We start from the raw sequence: 22,127 nt of genomic DNA, 5'->3' as shown, positions 1-22,127 counted from the left end.
GATGAGCAATTTCAACCCAAAGATCCTGGTTTTTAAAGGCTTCAGGCTCAGGGTGACTTCTGCAGGGCATTTGCATCTGTTGCATTTTGTGTTGCACAGACTTGAAAGTAAAACATGAAAAGAATTAGAAAACAGTGGAGAAGATTTGGGCATTTACATAGATTCAGAGCTGTGATGGCCAAGGAAAAACAGGAGTCTGTGAGACTTCAGAGCAAAGTTTTGCAATTACCTGGCCCTCATCATAGTTTGATACTTCTGAGTTATCTTCTGTAGAAGAAATGCTCTCACTGAACTCAAGGCATTTGGAGGAGAAAACAAACTCCCACACAAGCAGAAAAATTGCTGTAATTCACCTGGTGAATTCAGTCTCAGCAAAAAGCCCTTGAAACAGATCCCATCACCCTCTCCTTGAGCTGGGAGCAAGGGGAACAGGATTGGTCACTCCTCTGGATGTGACTGTACTTGGGAACTGTCAGTCCTCGAGACTGCAGGAATCATGACATCAGCCAGCAAAGCCAGCAGTGAAGGTTTCAGCTCCCTCCATCTGTCCCTGCAGATGCTCTGGAGAGCCCCATCTCCTGCCACCTCCCAGGGGTGACTGCAAACCCCCAGTCATTCCTGCAGCAAGCTGGGATCTTGCTGAAATCCATGAATTTGGTTCTTTGCAGGACTTGGCTTCCAGCAGAAACAGCCACACAAGGTGCTGTGCCCAGTGCCAGCCTCACACCTATCCCAGCCCAAGCAGGCACTGACTGCAGCCTCAGGCCATGTGAAGGCTTTTGTGCCCAGTTAAAAATGGTTTTGTGCCCAGGTACAAAGGCATCTCACTGCCACCCAGTCCTTCCACCTCTCAGGCTGTTTAAGAAACAGTAATGGCACAGTTACCAACACTTTCACATTTTCTGTTTTGTTACCTCCAGTAAAAATATCAATTACACAGTCTGACAAGGAGAAAATGAAATTGCAAAGTGTTAGGCTGCAGGTATTTAGTCCAATGATTGGGGCTGTCTTTAAAGCACTGTAATGACACCATCCTGGATGGATATGAGAGAGATTGGGTATTGTGTGCATTCCTACACTTTGAATTTAAATTAAAATTTGCTGTGATTTAAGATGTTATCTCCTTTGAAGGTCTATACTTTCCTTGGAGAGAATAATTATTCTTAGCTAATAATGTGAGTTGCTAGGCTAGTGATTACTATATTTGCAACAGGGTAAATTTGCTTCCTATTGACGAAGACTCAGGTGTATTATTTACTGTCTGATAATTTCAATCTGGAATTAATCTTTGGCTTGAAAGGACACCTATTCTTTAAAGCTCATCATCTCCTTGCCCTGTTTTTGCTTATGTCTTCAGTTTCCAAGGTACATTTTTCTTCATGATTTGCAGAAGTCATTACCAAATGCTTGGAAGTCCACCAGCCAGGTTACCTTGATAATTTCTTTTTATGAATAGTAATAACAACAGTGTCAATAAATAAAGCTAAATCATGCCCAGAGGAGAACAAAGTAGTCACTTGTGAGTTGTGCTTGCAAAGATTGGTAGTAAGAGGGTAGCAAGGACATAAAATAAGTAGGCAGCATTATCCCCCATGTCTCATTTTGAAATCAAATTAATCAGGCCACCACCCAAGGACTTTATTCATAAAGATAATGGCAATAACACATTCTTGTAGCAGAGTCAAAGGGGAGCACAAGAATAGCTCAGGGCTATGACCACTGAGCAGCTCAGGACAGAAAATTTTAGTGCTTTATTCCTCAATGAGCTCAAGGGCAGACATCAAACTGGACCAGGATCCCTATGTGGCAAACAGGAGGATCTGGATTGTTCTCCACACTGGCTTTAGTGCTTTGTGCAGTTATTCAAGAGGCCATTGAGAGCAGGGTCATTGCACTGGAGATCTCTGTGGTACAAACATTTCACCTTGTGCTCATTCCTTGTCATGTAGGAGGGAGCCCTGGCTGAGCAATGCCTGGTGATTAGCTCAGCCCTCACTCCTTCCCTGCCATCATCTCAGATGGGGGAATTCATTCTCAATTATTATGTTGCTAATAAGGGAATTCCCAGGACTACAGTGACTGAACATACTGGGTTTACATAATCTTGCTTTAAAACCAACATTTCACCTGCATCATGTCCCCACATTCCAACTGCATCAGGCAAGGGAGGATACTTGGGGAAGCCATACCTGAAGAGATAAAAGAAAACCCAGAGAGAAAAGGAGACAGAAGGTGATTTCACCAGATTTTGCTGTGCTGTGGGACACCTCAGAGATCTAGTTCAGAAAGTCTTCTAAAGTGAGAACTGTCAGCTTTTCAGTGAGCCACACCACCACCCTCATTTTCATTCAGAGAACTTGCCACCCACACCTCCACGAGCCTGGGGCTTGCACACAGAGCAGAGATCCAGGCTGAGAGCTCTGCCTGTGCACAGTGACCAGTGTGGCACTGGGGGAGGGCTGGATGGGGCTCTGGGCAACCTGCTCTGGTGGGAGATACCCCTGGGTTTGGGTTTGAATTTGGGGCATTTTGTTCAGTTGAATTTTAACATTTCCCTGCTTCATTTTCCCATCTAGATTTCCTCTTCTTTATGAAATCCTATCTCTAATACCTATCAAGGCATTATTTCATCCCCAGTGGACACTGGAAGGCTGCAATAATCATGTTCATGATTTAGGATATGCTTAACTTCAGCCCTGAACTCTTCTATGGTTCATGTAGCTTCACCCAGGGTTACCTCTTTTTTTTTTTTTCTCTCTTTAATGAGCATTCCTCCCCACAAGTTTTATATTGAACCTTGACCTGAGGAGACAGGGACACTGCTTATTTGGAAGCAAATGTGTAGCACTTACAAGAAGAAGCTGCTTAAATTAACCTGGAGGAAGGGCATTCTGAAATACCAGAGATACATGTCAGCAAGGACATGGAATTATAACTGGCATCCTAAACCCAAAACCTCAGAAAATCTGTCTGAGAATGTCTCTTGATCCTGTAAGGGATCACCCCACACATAGCAAGAGATCTGTCACAAAGGTGACACTATTCCTGTCCTCTTCCAGGTGGGATGTGAAAGGGGACACAGCAGCTTGGCAGGGTCCCACAGCTGTGCCGAGCCAGGACTGCTCAGAACTCCTTATGGTCTCTTTGGATAGGGTCAAAAAAGGCTGTGAATAGTTGTTCTGAAATATTTATAGGCCTAAGGGCTCAATACAAGGCTGGTTTCTTCAGAGCAGTTTGCTGTTCAGGGGTCTAAAGGAAGGAACAGGGTTGCTGGGAAGATTTCAAAGCCCTTATCCTAAATAAGAAAGGATAAAAGAGCTGAGTTTATCACTCCAAGATGTACTTCGAAGGGCTGAGTACAATATTCTTTTCCCATTCTGAAGCAGAAGATTTCAAGGCTAAGGAAGGGCTCCCTCTGGAGAAATCTTGCTGTCTTCTTCTGAAACCCCAGGACAGGAGGGGATCCTGCTCCTGCCCTGCCCATGGCACTCCACTGCTGGGCAGGCTGCAGCCCTGGGGAGTTACATCCTCCCTGCAGTGTGTCTTTATTCTGCCAGGGTAACAAAACTGAGGAATGAAGCAACTTGAGATCTGGCTTTGGTTTCCTTGCTATTAGCTCTGTTTGTATTTACCTAGTAGCTCTTTTTAAAAATTTCTATAGTGAAGGAAAACTTTCCAAGGAATTCTAAACTTGTGATTCTCAGAGAGAAAACATCAACACCAAATCCGTGGTGGACCTCAGCTGTATGCAGGTGTGGTGGGAGTGAGCTCCTAAGGCTGGGGTAAAGCCCTGCCTAAGAGGATCACAAGGCTCAGGCTGGGCTCTGTGGGTTCTGGAGCTGTGGGCAGGACAGCTGCAGTGTTGATTTTAGCTGGTTAATTCCCAGCAGGATGAGAATTCTGATCTGAATCATCCGTATAGGGAAAGCACAGAGGGTTTGTGGCCTCAGGTTGTTTTGAGGTGATAAACAAAGCCCTTAGAAATACCTGCCTTAAATTCCTCATTCAGAGATATGGGAGGGGTTCACCAAACTACTCTGAGGTGAGACTTCTCCTTTGAATAGCCCAAATTTTAACTGGAGAGGGTTCTGCCTTCTGGAGAAGGGGGAACTTATGAGACAATGTTGGTGACATGTTGTCATGATTATTTGGGCTGGAGACCTTGTCTACAAAGCCCATCCCTACAGCATCTCAGCAGGCTGCCCCAGGAGGCACCACTCGTGCTGCCCTGCAGGTAAGGCACTGCCCAGTCCACAGCTTTTCTGCTTCAACTGCACTCTCACCACATTATTACAGGGAATCTACACCAGAAAACACTCAGGAAGTGCAGGCTGAGAAAGCTTGAAAAGCATTGCACTAGCCTACTGAAGTAGAAATTCTTATTTTCTCCCCCATAATTACGTTTGCTTTGCTTCAGGTTTGCATAACTCACATTCCAAAAGCTTTGGCATTAGTCAGGGCTCTTTGTTCCCTAAACTTTCAAATCACTGGGTTTTTTTGTTACCCCTTTTGCCTGATTTTGCTGAGGGTCAGAGCCCTTTGAGCTGTATCTGAATGGCACTGATGTGGGGTCCTGGCCTTCAGCAGTCACTGGTGAGCAGAGACCACTCAATGTTGTGGGCAGCTGCTGCCATCTCCTGGTCTTTCAATCCCCTAAAAAGCTTGGGCATCATCAGTAATAAGTGCAAAAGTTTAGTTTCATGTATAAGTGCATACATGTGTATGTATGTATATATACACACATTTCTATAGAAGAAAAAAGAAGTGATGAACAATAAATTTACATCTGACTTTTCATATTTTCAAATAGTACTATATGGGTTAGTGCAGTAATAACTCTGTATACTTAAAATGTTAAAAATTATATATATAGATAGATAGTATATATTAAAAATTTATCCCCCATCTATTTGCATTATCATAGGCCATGGTAGCTGAAAGTTCTTCAGCTAATTCTCCGTGCTCACTGAGAGCAGCAAGAAAAATCTTTTGATAGTTTTTTCTGCCCCAAGCTGGAAAAACAGGGCTCCATTTCCCATCCATAGGGGCCTGACCAAGTTTTCTTCTTCCCTTGTCTTTTCAGCAAATATGAACTCAGATTGCTAAGTTTGGGCTCTGCTTATAAAGTCTCCAAATTAGGATCTGAGATACAGGAGCCCTGGTAAAATGATTTGCCATGTATAACCTGATTAAATCACATTCCTACTGTGAGGTCACTTCGCAATTCAGAAGCATCACTCAAACCAATAGCTGGATTTTGTGGCTGCTAAGAATGCCATCATCCCAGCCTCCTTCCACCACCAGGTAACCTGCTGTGACAGCTTGGATGAACTTGCACATCCAGGGAATCTGGGTCATTTATTAGTAGCTATGAGAATCTGTGCCAGAAAACCCACATGACGAAAACAAGATGGTCAGGGCAGGAACATCAATATGGAAAAGTAGGAACACAGATTGGCAAAGTTTTCTTGCAGGAACACAGATTTGCAAAGGTTTTCTTACCAGCCCCTCCATGCTATGTGATCTCAGGCAGATGTGTCACATAATCCTGCTTTTAAATTCTCTGCGCCCTACTTTAAAATTAGTCAGGGATTTTATGTGCTGTTTTTATCAGCAACCCTGTCTGAACATTCAAATATGGGATTTTTCTGCTTACTGAGACTTCAGCCTTATGCAGAATGTCAACTAGCCTGGAGTAAGAACGACTCAAAAGCACCTCCAAGGCTTTCAGTGCAAATCTCTGACCTTTATCTAAAAACTCACTTTGCAGAAAATGCTTTCTGATGGTGTTTGCTGATGCACGTTCTCCTACAGGCAGAACACACAGAAGGGACTCAGGAAAGGTTGGCTCCACAGCTCTGCACTCTGCAGTTGGACATGAGCACTGCAAGAGTCACAGCTGGCAGCTCCCACCTGAGACCAGTCCTTACTGATTGATTCCCACCTGAGACCAGTCCTTAGAGATTGATTCCCACCTGAGACCAGTCCTTACTGATTGATTCCCACCTGAGACCAGTCCTTAGAGATTGATTCCCATCTGAGACCAGTCCTTACTGATTGATTCCCACCTGAGACCAGTCCTTACTGATCGATTCCCACCTGAGACCAGTCCTTACTGACTGATTCCCACCTGAGACCGGTCCTTACTGATTGATTCCCACCTGAGACCAGTCCTTACTGACTGATTCCCACCTGAGACCAGTCCTTACTGATTGATTCCCACCTGAGACCAGTCCTTACTGATTGATTCCCACCTGAGACCAACCCTTACTGATTTATTCCCAACTGAGACCAGTCCAGTCCTTATCAGCCCCAGGCTCTTCTGGCTGATTCACCCAGTGGAACCCCAGCCCAGACAGGTCCTATGGGATCCAGCTGGACCCAAGTTGAGGGAAAATGCTGGTTTAGTCCCCTGACTGATGATGGAAATACCTTCAAGGTTTATTTGTTACATTTCCAATCTCTCTGGTTCTGTATCTCTCATTTTAATATTACCTTTAGCATGTTGCAGTGGATGTGATGAGAGGACTAATCACTGATTATCCCAACAACTTTTCACCATTTAAATATGTTAACAACAAGCCAGAGCTGACTCAAAACCTTTCAGTGGGCCCAGGACAAGTGGGATCACTGCATTTTATGTTCTACATAAAGAAATTCTTGCATAAACCCCATAGACTGGCAGCCAGCCTCCACTGCTTGTGCCATGATCTCATTTCCTATACAGTTGCTGCTGTGTGTGTCATTGCTCTGAAAGCATGGCCTGGACAGTTAAATATACACAAAGAGCTGCAAATAAAGAGCTCACATCCTTAGAAATACATCAGAGAAGGGAGTATGTGGTCAAATGGTGCACAAGCCTCAAAAGCAGTGCTTCTTTGGGGATGCATTCTTGTAATAAAGCAGAGTTTAGCTTTTTGGTCTTGCACAGCATTTGAAGATATTTCATGCTTCCTCCTACCAGAAAGTTTTTCAGGGTAAAGATTTTATGTCCTGTGTTTGGAAGTCCACAGTGTGGAAGGATTGTGGTAGAAGGCAGACTTAATTGAGTTGGGATTGTTTGAGAAAGGAAGGATGAACAAGCAGCAAACATCAAAGAAAGTCACCACAGTGTCAGGGTACAAAGTTACCCAATATAGCCCTTGTGAAAAGGCTCAAAATGTACATTAAATACAAACACTACAAGAGCCATTCTTTTTCTTCCAGCCTTTTAATGTGACAGAGAGAACAAAAACAAAGTCCATTGGAACAGCTGCAATTTCCAGTGACGACCAGACACAGATGAAATAAAAAAAAATAAAAGAAGGTTTTAAATGAAGAAAAGGAACCAAGGGACTGGAATTGGCTATTTCACACACAGAGTTGACAGAACATCTAAATGAAACTTTCCATTAAAGCACAATGCCAGGTGTTATTTACAGTGGGACTTGCAGTGTGTGTACATTTATACAGCACTAGCATCACATACAGCAAAGAAATTAATTTCATTTTGTTTCCTTCACATTTCCCAGGCTTGGTTCATCCTAAAAGCAGCATTTGCTAATATAAGGGTGAGGAACTGAGGGAAAAACTTAATGCAAAATAAAATGCATAGGGCTCAAATCTACATAAACCTAAAAATATCCTCTCAGGTTTTGTGACTCCTTTGGAAAGTCAAAGGACATAAGCAGGGAATATAAAAGGACCAAGGGCTTTCTTAAGAGCATCAGAGTATATTCTGCTGTTGGAGGTCTCAAAGCAGGACCTGGAAGGGTCCTGGACATCTGCAGAAAGCTCAGCTCCATGCAGTCCTGCTCTGTGCCCTTGTGTGAACCCAGCCTTGGGGCTGGACCACTCCCAGGCTCGGGGAACATCTCTCAGTGCCTCTGCAGCATCACTGAAGGACATCAGGATGCCTGAGCACTTCCCAGTGTGCAGAACCTCTGGATATGGGTTCTCATAGTCCAAAAGATCCATACACCACCATTTGTAAGTCCCACAGCTTTTCAAGGGATTTCAAAGGGTGATGTTGATATGGGCAAGGAGGGGATCACCCCACCCAGCACAAGCTGCAGCCACCACCAGGATGTAGCAGAGCCAAAGACAGTGACAGGAGCTGTCCTGCACAACTGGAGTAAATAAATCACAGTGCCACAGCCCATTAAATCGACAGGGAATACAAGGAGGCAGAACTTTATTGTAATATCACCAGTCTTTAATAATAGTATCAACAGTGCTTGGTGTTCCTGTAACAGCCTGTGTCTGCCTGCTCAGAAATTCAGCAATGGACTCCTCCCACTCCAGCTGCAGAGCTGAAGACACAAAGCCACAGCAGGCCAGTCTGGGCTCCCCAGACTCACCTTTCCCATGCCACAATGTCCCTGGCCAAGTGGCTGTCCTGGTGTGCCACTCATGCATGAGGAGATCCAGCTGTCCTCTGGAAGAGATCTTTGGGATTTAAGGCAAGTCCCCTGCCTTGGTCCTCTGTGTCCCTGTTGCAGTAAAGTTCATGAATCTGTGGAAATAGAGCTGTGCAGAGACATCAGGGGACCTGTGGTCAGCAGATTTCTCCATGGATGGTCCAGTGTATCCAAGGCAGAGGGCAGGGAACTGAGGGAGGAGGTGTGCTGGAGCTGAGCCATCAGAGGAGGTGCCTGAAGAGAAATCTTCCCTTGCTTGAGGCTCAAGGATCCATGACTGAGGCTAAGCCTAGCAGGTGGCCAAGTCTTGAAACTGAGCCCAAAACAAACCCCAGCCAAGGCAGAGGGGTCTGCAGCCAGCAGCTGTTTTACTCTGGAGAGCAGCAGTGTGATGCCTACACTGATTTACACCATGGCAAGGACAGCAAACAAACACACTGGGACTAAGCTGTCCCTACAGAATTGGGGGGAGATGTCAGCCCAGGTGTCACAAATGCAATGCCTGAGCTGGAGCTGTTGCTCTGGATCTCTCTGCTCCTGAAGAAGCAGGAATATCCAGGGCAGGTCGTGTCCAGCTGGGCACAGGGCCTGAGCAGGGTCCCACGCATTGCCTCTGCCTTTCAGCTGGGAATAATGGGAATAATGGGAATAATGGGAATAATGGGAATAAAGGGAATCCCTTCAGTCCAACCCTGGCTCAGCCAGGTGATGGGAGCTCTCCTTAGCTTTTCCTTTCTTCCTTCTCTGCTCACTGTTTCCTTTACCTCAGGCTCTCACATGCCAGCTGTGGTGTGTGTTTGCTCCCTCCTGTTCCATCACAAACTCCCTGGTCAAGCCAGGGCTAGGAGCCTTGTCCCAACACGTGCAATAAATATCCCTTAGCCCTCATGGGGCTGACCCATGGGTTTTAGGGCTGCAAAGAATTTCCAGGTGACATTGACAATGAGATCCTTGTCCCAGCTTGTCTGTGAGGTGAGATTTAGCAGCCTGTGAAAGAGCCATTCTGTAAGCAAGAAAGGTTTCTAAGGTTGGATAATGTTCCCTAATATTACCTTGCCATTTCTATCACCTCAAGATTTCATGTTCTTCTTTTTCTCTGAAAATTAACAGGGAAGTTGTGCAAAATAAATGATGTCATTAATGTCACTGCAAAATGTCAATGGAGAACACAAATAGGTTTGCTGTGAGCATTGGGTGACATGTAAATAGGAATGTTATGTAAAATAAATATTTAAACAAATAGGTTCTGGCTCCTCAGAGCAGCAAAAGTGAATAGTCCAGCAAATGAAGCAAAATTTCACCCTCCTGCCCAGCTGCAATGTGATAATTGGCAAGCACAGCCCAAAAAAACGGATGAAACCTAAAGGTCATGGTGATCTTTTGTGTTAAAATACATATTTAAAAAGTTTCTCATCATGCAAAAAGACCAGATATTCTTAGAGGAAAAAACCCACATTCTGGGCTGTGATTCTGAACAGAAGCTGTGAACTGCTGCCAAAGGACATAATTACATTCACTGCTACCTTAGAGAAGGAATCTTGCTGTTTTGAAGACAAATAAATAAAATAAATAATAAAAAACAAAGCCCTAAGCTACCCATAAAATGAAGAAATGAGGCATAATATAAGCTCAGTTATTACAGCAGTTTGTGATTTTATCAATTTCATAAACCACAAAATAAAGGTCAAAAATCTCAAACAGCCCATTGTAGCCTTGCTGATCCACGAGTGTTTATCCCTCATTGACACAATGATAGAAGTGATGCTCATTAGAGGATTTTGCCTCATTGGCAAGGATTTGCTGCTTGTGATCCAAGCCTGCTGTGTGTCCTTCAGCTGCCCCTGCAGCAGCACCATGCTGACTCCCAGAGCTGCAGCCTGTGCAGCCAAAGGCAGGGGTGTGAGACATCACTCCTGCAGGTTTCAGCCTAGCCTTGCTTGGTTTTCTTAAAAAAAATCACCAAACAAGCAAAAACTAACAAAAAAAAAATATTAAGAAGATCCAACAAAAGGTAAATGAGAAGATCACCAGCAAAAGTACAAAATAACTTTTTATGCCACAAAATATCCTGGTTCGACAAATTAGCTGCACTGAGGTGGTTTCTGATCAATTCTGGTCTATTGCTGAGCTTGTGGAGAGGGTAAAATTAGTGTAATCTTATCCAATGTGAGCTCTGGTGTGTTATTGAACAGGATGCTTTTCATTCTGGTTTCCCAAGAAAAAACACCAAAACGCCCCAAAATACACAACTCACTTTGCCTCTAGGTGCAAGAGGATTTAACTCGTATGATAAAAATGGCACAAGAATTTCAGAAATGTTGTCCACAGCATCTCAAACTAAACTGTGCCACTTAATGGGGAATTTAATGTTCTGTACAGTGAAAGCTTGCTGTGTGCATTCCCTGTGTAACAAGTTAAATGGCTTTAAGTAACTGTGCTTACAGTGTTTCAATGAGACCCAAGTATATTAGAAAATCAAGCATCATATTCTTCAAATAATATGGCTAAAATGCTGGTAAATTCACAGTTACCATATTCTAGATATTAGGCAAAAATCTCCTATTTACACTGGATAATATATATACACATTTGGTTTGTGGAATGCTCCAATATCATATCAATTTCTCCTCTGTGAAAGCTGTAGGAAAAAAAAACCCCTCTTAATCATTATAGAAATATATATTCCCAGCCACTAATACATTTAAATATTTGGTATCTGATGTAAAGAATAAAGTATCACTAAATTGGTCATGACTCCTGATAATCTTGAATTACTGGGATTTGGTTTTAGTGTCACTCTTAGAATCCCCTTAAGGGTGCAGAAATTAAAAATCCTAAATTTTAACAGCTGATCACTTCAATGGGTGTATGTAGGTTTGCAAACCTATGTAGGTGTAAATACACATATATATATATAATTATTTAGGTATTTCTCTTCCACAGCAAGAAGGTGCCTAGTGATTTTGCCCAAGTGAAGACAGTAAAGGGCTTTGAAGCTCTGAGTCTTCTGAGACAGCTGAGCACCCACCCTCACATCCTCGAGAAATCAGGACTCTCCCTCTTCCAGTGGGTGGAGTGGTGATCCCAAAATCAAGACAGCTGGGGTGCTTGGCCACATCTGCAACTCTTAGCCCTGTTGCTGGAGCTCACCTCCAGCAGGTTTGTTGCCTGGCTCCCCTGGATGCTCTGTGTGTCCCAGAGGATGGGCAGGGTCTCACAGCCAGGAGGGTCGGGGTCTGTCCTCCTGTGTCACACCCAGGCGGGCTCAGAGCGCTGTCTGGTGTCCTTGCAGGGGGCTGGACGGGGACAGGAGGGGCTCCCAGCATAGGCAGGGTGGAACCCAAGCTCTGCAAGGGGTGTGTGGGGGCTGCATGCACCAGTCGTGGCTGTAGTAAGGTCAGAGATGATGTTTTGTTCATGTCCCTGCGGGTTCTTCTTCCCCTCTGCCGTCTGCTTTGAGGTATCGACAGAACAGCTTCCAACGTTTTGGGTATTCCAGACATGGCTCTTTTTTGTTCTTCTTCTACATCTGCCCTCCCCCCACACCCCCTGGCCTCTGCTGCTCACATCAGGACCTGCTCTCGAGTCTCTGGCAGGCGCAAGGCGAGCAGACCCCCTCCCACCAGGGCGGAGGAGGCCAGGAGGATGGGAACCACCTTGGTGATCCCCACGAAGGAGGAAAAGATGGAGTTCCCCAGGATGGCACCAAACTTGCAAAGCCCATTGAGGATGCCAAAGGCTGTTGCCCTGTGGGGAGGAAAAGCAGAAAGCAATGGTTAGGAGGGAGGTTCTGGCACAACTACAGAAGGTTGGATGGGTAATTTTGTGAATGATCTTATATTGCACAGGCTAAGCTTCTAGCAAGTAAAACTGGACAGAATAAATAAGTAGATGAATAGATGCAACTGTTTTGCGTATTTATGTGGATGAGGAGAATGTCTGTGTGCACTCATTTCTCATTTTCATCTCACTTTCTCCCTAGCCCTAGAGTGGCCCGCTCTGTCAGCCTTTGCCCTCCTCAAAGACAGCAAGACAAAATCTGCTCTAGATCTCCTCAAAGCCCTTCCAAGGGCTGCCTGGAGTGGGTTGTCACCAGAGAATCAATCACAGCTCTCCTCCAAATCCTGTTTCAGCCACCAGCTAAAATGCACGCTACTTTCAAAGTAGAGTCCTTTCCCTTCATTTCTGGCTTTCCCCAACAGTCTGAAAAAGGCAAAAAGGGGCTTGTAATGTTGTAAGGAAAGATTTAATCTGCAAAACATTATCCCAAAGTCTCCTGTCCTACCCCATATCCCAAATCACTCTGTGCACATGTTTTTTTTCAGGTTTTGGAGGGCAGGGCTGCCCCACTGATGAGCCATGACGAGAGGTTTGGGGATGCAGTGTGAAAGGCCAGACCTCCATACACATCCATGGAAATTACAGATTTCATTTAGTGTCCCTGCCCATGGCATGGGGTTTGGAACTGGTTGATCTTTAAGGTCCCTTCCAACCCAAACCATTCTGTGATAACATGATTCTATGATTTATTGTTTTATCAGCCCCTAATTTCCATATGTCCACGTTATCCCTGTGTTCAACCTGCCACACATACAGAATTATACTTGAAAACATCTCTTCTGACCCAGGATTACACAACCCTGAAGGACTGCTGAAAGTAAAATAAATAAAAATACACAAATCCCCCACCCACATGTCTCTAGGGCAGCTTTTTCCATTGGGAACCAGGGAGAGGGTGGAGAGTAAAAGGAGGAATGTGCTGAGCACCTTTTGTCGGTGGGGTAGAGCTCCACGGTGATGACATCCAGGGCGTTCCAGGCGGCGATGCTGGCCCCGCAGAAGAGGCACTGCCAGCCGATCATCGCCGACTCGCTGTTCCCAAAGAACAGGAAGAAGCAGCACACGGCTGAGATCAGCATCGAGCCACCTGTGGGGGGAAACCAACACAAAAACGCTGGCACCAGCTCCCCCTGTCCACAGCTGAGCAAACACATTTGTTAGAGATGGCTTCCAGTGATGGCATTTCATCCCAATAAATAAATCTGTGAGAACCCAAAACCATCTCGGTGCTGCCTATCTGTCATTCTCTGATGCTGGAAACCAGCCTGAAAGTGTTCTCAATGTCCACCTGATCTTGCTGATAGTCCTGCCCTACAAAGACTCTGAAGACAGGCTTTTCCAGGCGGGCTTCCAGCATCTCAGACTTCCAGATGGACCCAGGAAGAGCAGAGGCAAATAAACATCAAAGTCAATGAGGAGGAAGCATCATTGTGAAGGTTTTTCAGCTTGAGTTTGAAGTGATAAGCTTGTGCATTTCATATCGTATTGAAGTCACTTGACACATTTCTACTCCCAATTAGGATAATTTACAGTCACTTGTATGAAGCACTTGAGGTCTCTTTTAATTATAAGAACATCATTAGATTTCATGGCACATTTGCACAGGAGCCATAATTTTATGAACATCACCAAGGGAGAAAGTGAGAGCATTCATGCTCAGTTAGGCACAGTTCAGATTCAGAAATATTAATAGCTACATCACGGCTTTCAACCCCATTGGGAATTTCCACCTGAAAGATGAAATTTGTGAAAAAGCAAACTATTTCACCAGAATGTTCTGTTATCACTGAAATATTTCCATTTATTACCAGAGAAGCAATCAATTTTCTCTGTCATTTGGTGGTTTTGGAGACAATTTATTGCCATCCAAAATAATTTGGATGCTGAAGTGTAACTAAAATGCTTCAATTTGGACATTATGTTGCATCTAGCCACTGCAGTGGCCTGCCTATGAACAGTCCTGTGCAGGACTTCATGCCCACTTCTCCTCCATGGTACAAGGCCAAACTGCACCCCAACAGAGTGGTGTGGATATTCCCCTGCTGCAAAAGTCCAGCCCAGCACTGATCACCATGAGATCTGCTGTTTTGTACAAGAGAAGGTTTGGCAGGACGGGATAAAAATGAACTGGAGCCTCAGCGAGACACGTAACACAAAGGAGAAATTCAGTTTTCCTGTTAAGCTGACCAGAAATAATATGTTTGACAGAGTGATACAGGTGGGATGCCAGAAGGTTCTTTCAATTGGAAATTCCATAGTGAAACATTTCAGCATGCCATTACTAATTTTTGTCCTGTTCTCTTTGTTTTGCAGGAGAAATAAGCATTTAGGGCTCCAGCTGTCATCCCAATTCCAGATGAAAATGCTGAAATGCTGACATGTTTGCAGGATGGACAATCTGATTCTCATTCAGCTTCCTCTAATTTATTTCTCACAGACCCCCTGGTTTGTTTGGGTCTTTTCCAAACTCACCCCATGAATGCTCATTTTCCCTCAGTGTACATTCCTGAGACATCAGTCATCTGCTCTACTCTAACCTGTCTGAAGGTGAGGCTGAGCTAAACCTTCCCTCTGTTCTCAGAGGAGAGAGAGGAGCTCAAGAGAGCGATTCATCCCTTACCCCTGAGCCACATCCCTGATTTTATCGCCTTCCTTTGGCTGTCCCTTAGGGCATGATTCCCATAGTGCCTGGAGAGCAAGGTCTGAACCCTGCAGGCTGCAACACCAGCAATTCCCAAGGTATTCATAAAGCTGATAAGGTGATAACTCCATAACTCATTCCATGATGCTAAAGGGTGGCTCCTTTCTTGGCTGTGACATGGTCACTTAATTTACAATATGGTCTTTGAAGCTGCTTGTGCAATCATTTGAAAATCAGATAAAAACCAAAAGAGGGAACTCCTGGGCTGTCAAGCTGCCACATCAAATAACCTTTGTGAATATTCATTGCTACAAGCAAAATGTTCATTTATTTATACAGAGGCTTTGGACTTCAGCAGCAACTCAACAGGACTGAGGTCCTTTTTTAGCTCTGACTGTTTTGCTGAACACTGGAAAAACATGCAGGATTTGATACAAAAGGCAAAATAATAATAATAAAATAAGATACTACAAACACAAAGAAAAGGGTGAGGAAGCAGGGAGTAGATAATTTGCTCACTGCCATGGAGTAGATCACCTGCCTCACCCTCTAGTCTTTATCCTTCTGCTCCTTTTGTTTTGGGGATGTCTCATCCCCACAGAGAGCCCTTCACACCAGGCAGGGCTCTCTGCAGGGCTGTGCTCCCTCCACGTCCTGCCCCATCACCCCTGTCCCCACTCACCAATCATCTTTATCCTCCCGATTTTGTCCATGAGCAGTGCAGAGATGATGTTGCCTGGCAGCACGGACAGGCTGCCCAGGAAGCTGACCAGGTAGATCAGAAAATCATTGTCCTCCTCAAAGTCGATGTGGCAGCCTTCCTTCTCGTTCATGAACGTGGTGTTGATGAGCCTGCAGTCGATGAATTTGTGTTCGTAGAGGTCTGAGAGGGAAAGAGGCAAAGGCTTGACCCTGCTTGGTGAACTCCATACAACGGCAAGGACAAACCAAAGACCCAAGAGAAGTTTCCCATCCAGTGGAAGTGGCCAGGGAGTATTTATTTCAGTGGAAATTTATTAGTGGCAAACTCTGGCTGAGTCCTTGGCTCCTGGTAGATGCAAGCTCATGCACTCCTTTTATTTGAGGAGCCACCTGTACAAGTATCTCCATGCCACAAGGACAGGGCAATACAGGCTTTGGTTTTTCTTAGCATTATAATTTTTTTCTTTATTAGAGTAGAAATTAATAGGGTTTTTTGGTATAAATTAGTGACTATTTTACTGTTGATGACCTTCAACTGCCGGTGGCTTGAAATTATATTTTAAGCCAGTTTTGTTGAGTACAGATGTAAAGTGCTGAGAGTTTTGCCATTACTTTAACCTGTCAGGGCCTTACCACAGAATTTTGCATTTCCCATGTAACACTCAGAGATATCAGAAACCATGGGGTTAAAATCACTGATGGAGCAACCTCAGCTCTTCTTCCAAATGCATCTTTTCCTCCAGCATCACTCTAAGTACCCAGCACACACTCAAACACACAGATCCTTACCATCCTTTCTCCAAGAAAGCAGATAAAACAGTTCTAATGAAACAATTTTCTGATAAATAGTTCCTAGTTACAAAGATGACACTGCAGTGGGAATCCCATTACCGGTGTTATAAAAGACAGTAGAGATGATGGTGCAGTTTTCAAAGAAGGTCTCACTGGATCTCACATCTTCAAAGTAGCAATCCTCAAATAATGAATCCTCAAATTTCACTTCCTTGAATTTCATGCCAATAAATCTGTGGGGCACGAAACAGAACTTTACTCTGTGCTTTAAGATATTTTTTACACTGTGTAGTGTGCAGTGGCTGTTTCAAGGGACAGAGCACTAATTCCCATTTCTGGTGTCATTTACAGAAAAAGTGTTGCTTGAATGCATAACTCCCTCCAGGTCCTGCTGTGTTTTATTAGGAGAGAAGGGTTTGAAGAGAGATATATTTTTTAAAGAGACATGAATCTTTTAGGATTTGGGTAGTTTTTCTATTCCTCAAAATAATCACATCTGAGAAAATGTGCTTCTAAAGCAGAGGGGACACAAATCCTCTCATGTTCAGTCCTAGTCTGCCTGAAGAACAGAATTTCACTTAATGCAGGGCATTTCCTTCATGAGCTGACCTTGCTGCCTTCTTTAGTCTCCCCCTTCCTCCATCATAAATAAAACCAGACATTATCAGGAGCTTATTGAGCCATTTGGTGAAAGGTTTCTGACAGTTGTTTAAACTCAAAGTGATTTTTAAAGTGAAAATGCAGTGGGGATTCTGGAGAGAGTGGGGGGATTATCTGAGTTCTGCTTGTAACCATCTCTGTTTGAGTTTTATTACTTATCATGTAATGAAAACAGATTTCACTAAAAATAATAAACTGTGTCGGGTGATTGATTTCTCCTCTGATGGGAAGCGTGACATGTCTGACCTGGCTGCCTGAAGGATGACACAATATTGATTTACCTGTGAGATTTTGCAGGAACACTGAGAAGATGTATTAGGTAATGCACAGGCATGTTTAGAAGATGTAAGGAGCTATTAGGAACAAGCATTATTGCTCTAGTTAAAGAGGCCATGACTGTCAGCAGATGAAAAAAAACCTTCTAACATATCCTCTACAGCTTAATTGAATTGAGCACTTTTAACACAGCGTAACGTGATGGTTGTTTACACCTTTAAATGAGCACTGCAGGGCTTCTTGACTGAGCCTACTAACAGAAATTATTAATGCACAAAATACCTCAAGAAGATTATTCAAGTGTTTTGCTCCATGTAGAGGGTCTCACAGGTTACAGCAAAACTTAAGCTGTTCTGCATTTGCTCAGTGATGTATTTGCCAGTGATGTATTTACTCCTAAAGGCTGTTAAAACCCTTTTCCCCCTGCAGTTTGCTTACTTAACACTCAACTTTAGAAAGTCAGATAGCAATGGCCTGGTGATCCATGGAGTTTTAGCTCACAGCCTAGGGCTGCAGGGAAAACACAGCTGTAAACCACACTGAGATAACTTCTGGGCATTATTGCAATTTAGCTTGATGAGGGTTTGAGTGTTTGAAATGGAAAGAGCCAAGGTAGGAGAATAGTGATTTACATCACAGTTTTATGTCTTCATCCAGCAAGGTGCTGAGTAACCTCAATTCTCAATGAAGTTAGTGAAAATTCAGCACCTCCCCTAGGCAGAAAAAAAAAGTCCCAAATCCCTAAATTTGACCAACATACACTTTTCATCACTTTCTTTTGGGGAACAGGAATTGTGGGGCTAGGTTTGCATCATCAAGCTCAGCTCCTTGCTGCAGGGAAGGTGTATGGAAGGACATGGGACACAGCTTGGGGTCCCCCACCAATGTGTATCAAATATATAACAAGGAAATGGAGACAAATAGTTCCTGGGGGGATTGGAGCAACCTGGCTGGGCAATGAGACGTGGTTCCAGCTGTGAAGGTTAAAACAAAGAGTGTGATATTGAATATCCAGCAAGGCAGCTGGAGTAGCATCCTGTTAGGTCTACCCAGGGCAATGAAATCACAGAAATTACACAGAGATATTTTTCCCTTTTTTTTTTTTTTAGGTTTTGAAAAGTAGTCATGGAAATGCTAGGATTTACATTGTGAGTGATTGGGCTCCAGGCTGGACACAGAAGATAAAACAAGTCCAGCCCAAACAGGAGGGAAAAGTGAAGGAAAGATGTGATGTTCTGCTGGAGTAAATTCACTGCCTTCAAAACACTAAAAGAGAAGGTGACACACTCCTCTGTAGAGAGATAATGACTTCAGTGGGAGAAGCACCCCAGTATGGCCCAGCTTGCACTAATGGGCTGCAGGTGGAGACTGGAGTCATTCATGTACAGGACTGCAAGAAGAAATAGCTTTTTATTTTGGAAATAAAGCAGCAATTTCATTACCAGTGGCTGCCCAAGCCCAGTAGATGTCAGTGTGGGCTAAGGAAAAAGAAGTCACCCTTGCATTTAGGGCTGCCCAGCACACCAGGTGCATTCACTGCCCTGATCCTGCTGGAAGCCTCACAGGCATCCCCTGGGTCCTGCACAAGCCAGTGACAGAGGCAAAGGAGGTGCAAAAACATATTAAAATCATATTTTGTCTGTCAAACCTGCCTGTGGGACTTGAGAGATTTAGATTGAGTGTCCAAAAGAACAACAGAGAGGTTCAAGTTGATGGAAAATAGAAAAGAAAGGGCTTTCTAGAAATTATTTCAGTTTGAATACATCAAAGCAAGTTCTGTTCACTTACTTGTCATTCCTGTACTCCCCATTTCTGTGGATCTGGTTTTCCAGGGTGAAGTTAAAGGTGAAATGGGACACTTCTTCCTCATCAAAGATCTTCACTCGGGATTCATACGCCTCATCTTGGAAGTAGCGGATCATGTCAGGGAACCAGACAATAAGGCCGTAGTAACTGCAGCAGGAGTGGGACACACATCAGGGACACAAGACTCTTCCAAAGATCTACTTCACAGCTTGTCAGCTTGTCAAATTCCAAATGTGAATGCATGTCTGACACAAATTCTTGCTCAGTTCTGACACAGGACTGAGCAAAGTGTTTCTGCACCCTGAGCACCCTGCTGATCTCAGAATGTTGGTCCATTCCCTTGCACTTGAAGCAGGACAATTCATTTCAATTCCCCTTGGCTGGGGAATAAAGAAACGTGCTAACCTTGCTACCCATTAAATTAGCAGAGCAGAAACGAATTGGGCTGATTCCTGCAAGTGTGCAGTTCAAGTGAGAATTAGACAAAATTTACCTGTAGTGTAGATTTAGACTCCCCTGAGTGGTTTTGATCTAGACTAAGGAAGAGCTGAGAATCTGGCGGGGTTGTGTCTTTTGGGTGTGAGTGTGGACAAGATCAAATGAAGGATCTAAAGGTGAGAAAGTCAATTTATTACTGTGCTACCAACCACTTCTCAAGTCCTGATTTGTTCAAAGCACCTTGTACTTCACATAAAGCAATCAGATTGATCAATATTTGTAGGAGAGCAAGGCTTAGTTCACAAAGACTCTTTAAAATAAAACCAGGATTAATTTTGTAATAGTTAATTTACATGTGTAAATAATTATTCAGACTCTGAATAGTGCTTTAGTTCCCTGAAAAATATAAAGAAATATCTTCCTTACCTTAAGGCCATTGTAAACCAAACCACAGCCAGCATCAGTGTGTTCATCCTGTACTGGGCTGTTAAGCAATATAGCACGTTGTCCCAAACCTACAAATCCACAAGAAGGAATTAGCTTCCAGGACACCCCAGCAGACATCTGACAGCTTAATTTCTGAGTGCATCATAAACCCAATATCAGAAAAATAGGTTCATTGGGGGAAGGTCAGATGTGAGGCTTTTTTTTCCCCAAAATTATATTTATCAAGTAAATGGCTTACAAAAAAATCACTTATTCAGTTCAATGCAAGAGCACTTGATCTGAGCCCTCTGTAATGAGCTGGAGTGCATGATTAGGGCTGGATGTGAGGCAGTGTCTCTCAGGTTATATCAGCAAATGTGGATATGAGATTATTCCTAGACCCTCTGACTTTTTCTTTTCAAATATATGTATAGTGTCAGGAGTGCTTTCAAACTGAGATCAAAAGCTCTCAGAAGAGCAAAAGCCCAAACACAGCTGGCACTTCAGGAGGTATAAGATGGAATCAGGTAGGGATGAAGCCAAGCAGAAGGCAGACGAAGATCTGCTCTTGATTCATTGCAGAAAATGCTCCAAGAACGTGAGGAGATGTAAGTCCTCAAGCTCTTACCTTACCATGTAAGTATAGTAATAGTATAGCACCTGCATTGCTATTAATTAAGAAAATGTTGCTTTATTTTCAGCTTATCCTTCCAGACTAGACATTCTAGCAAGGTTTTTCACAGTCCTACATGGGCATTAGGTGAGCAGCACAGCAGATGTGAAAGGTTAAATTAGCCTAGCAGACGATATAAAATCCTTAGAAACTTGGTCTCAGCAGGAACAAAGAGCAAACACTTTCTGCCTCCACTGCAGGTGGTAATTCCACTTAGGCCTGGGGAGAGAGGATCAATATTTATCTGCTCAGGAGGAGAGCCAAGAGCTCGGGCTGTGACTGGTCCTGGAAGCTCTGCACTGCTGGATGACAGTGATGCTCACAGGGGCTTTTTGGGGCTGGCAGGTGCACACATCTGAACAGAAAGGGCAGTCAGATTGCACCTCTTTGCAAAAAACAGAAGGTTTTGTGAGATGAGAGTCAGGGTTTCAAGGTACAATGACCTGAGGCAAAGAGGCACTGGGGCACTGTGTGCAGTTTTTTCCTTCTCTTTACCTGTTTTAAAGTAGTTGTGATTCTGACCAGCCACCGCTGGTACCAGGTCCCTGTTGAGCTCTGGATTTCAATAAATTCATCTACTTGCTTTGGAGTTTTGATATAGGAAACCTGGAGAGAAAAAAAAAAAAGAAAAAGAAAAAAATTGGACTGAAGTTTCTAGATTTGATCTTGGGTGGATTTAAATTCCACTGTCTTCTGGGTAATATTTCTACCTAATAACCCATATTATTTTTTCCTTGAAAGTTAGCATTAGCAATTGAGCTAATTGATTTAATTACAACAAGAGACTATAAACAGAAATAAGCCTTCCTTACTTCTGTTAATCCATCCCTTCATCCTCTCTCTCTCTCTTCTTCCACGAAATATTTTAAGTACATCATTTCCACTTCAATCTTTCATTTGCTGGCTAATGTACCTGTATACCACCTTATTTCTCTATCTTCAGATACACTACAAATTAGGACTCAAGAATTTTACTCCTGGATTCAGGATTTTACTCTTCTAAGACAACTAGCAGGAATATTTCTCATTCAACATCTTTTAAATACCACTGGCAGAACTTCTGTGACAAATGAATGTGTAGATAGGAATCTTTGCAGATGAAAATGTATCCTGCCATCAAGTGAGCCCACACAATGCGATCAGTTAGCTTCACCAAAAGAGTCTGAATTTTCACTGCTGAATACCTGAACTGGACTGCTCAGGAAAGCTTACAAATGGATCACGGTAAATATTTGCTTAGTAACTTTAATTAAAGGACATATTCAAGGAAAACAGAACTGTTTGTAAACAGATGGAGGAGGTGAAAATCTGCTGAATAAATTTCTGAGCGTGAACGAGCTCCTTGGCTCAGCTGCGGAGTCTCCGCATTCCTCCTCCTGGCACCGAATAAATGTCAGATCTGGGAACTGTCCCATACCAGCTGACTCACCACAAACTGACAACTTCTGGCCTATCAGAAGAACACAAAAGCTGA

The 22,127-nt window shown here is 43.6% G+C and overlaps 1 protein-coding gene across 4 annotated transcripts in view; it reads right to left on the bottom strand.

Annotated features, from left to right (window-relative positions):
• Positions 1 to 7,191: 7,191 nt before the first annotated feature.
• The window catches only part of SV2B (synaptic vesicle glycoprotein 2B), a 66,158-nt gene continuing 51,222 nt past the window's right edge, over positions 7,192 to 22,127 (bottom strand). For all 4 annotated transcript variants that reach the window (XM_033070578.1, XM_033070576.1, XM_033070579.2 and 1 more), the window contains 7 exons: positions 21,149 to 21,259; positions 19,981 to 20,069; positions 19,099 to 19,263; positions 16,474 to 16,607; positions 15,563 to 15,763; positions 13,167 to 13,326; positions 7,192 to 12,146 (listed from right to left, as the gene is read on the bottom strand). In XM_033070578.1, the coding sequence (XP_032926469.1) occupies positions 11,963 to 12,146; positions 13,167 to 13,326; positions 15,563 to 15,763; positions 16,474 to 16,607; positions 19,099 to 19,263; positions 19,981 to 20,069; positions 21,149 to 21,259 (1,044 nt within the window). In that variant the 3' untranslated portion in view covers positions 7,192 to 11,962. The remainder of the gene's footprint in view (positions 12,147 to 13,166; positions 13,327 to 15,562; positions 15,764 to 16,473; positions 16,608 to 19,098; positions 19,264 to 19,980; positions 20,070 to 21,148; positions 21,260 to 22,127) is intronic.

This window comes from Catharus ustulatus, chromosome 12, assembly GCF_009819885.2.
Source record: "Catharus ustulatus isolate bCatUst1 chromosome 12, bCatUst1.pri.v2, whole genome shotgun sequence".
Lineage (NCBI taxonomy): Eukaryota > Metazoa > Chordata > Aves > Passeriformes > Turdidae > Catharus > Catharus ustulatus.
This window is presented reverse-complemented; position numbering and strand designations above follow the sequence as displayed.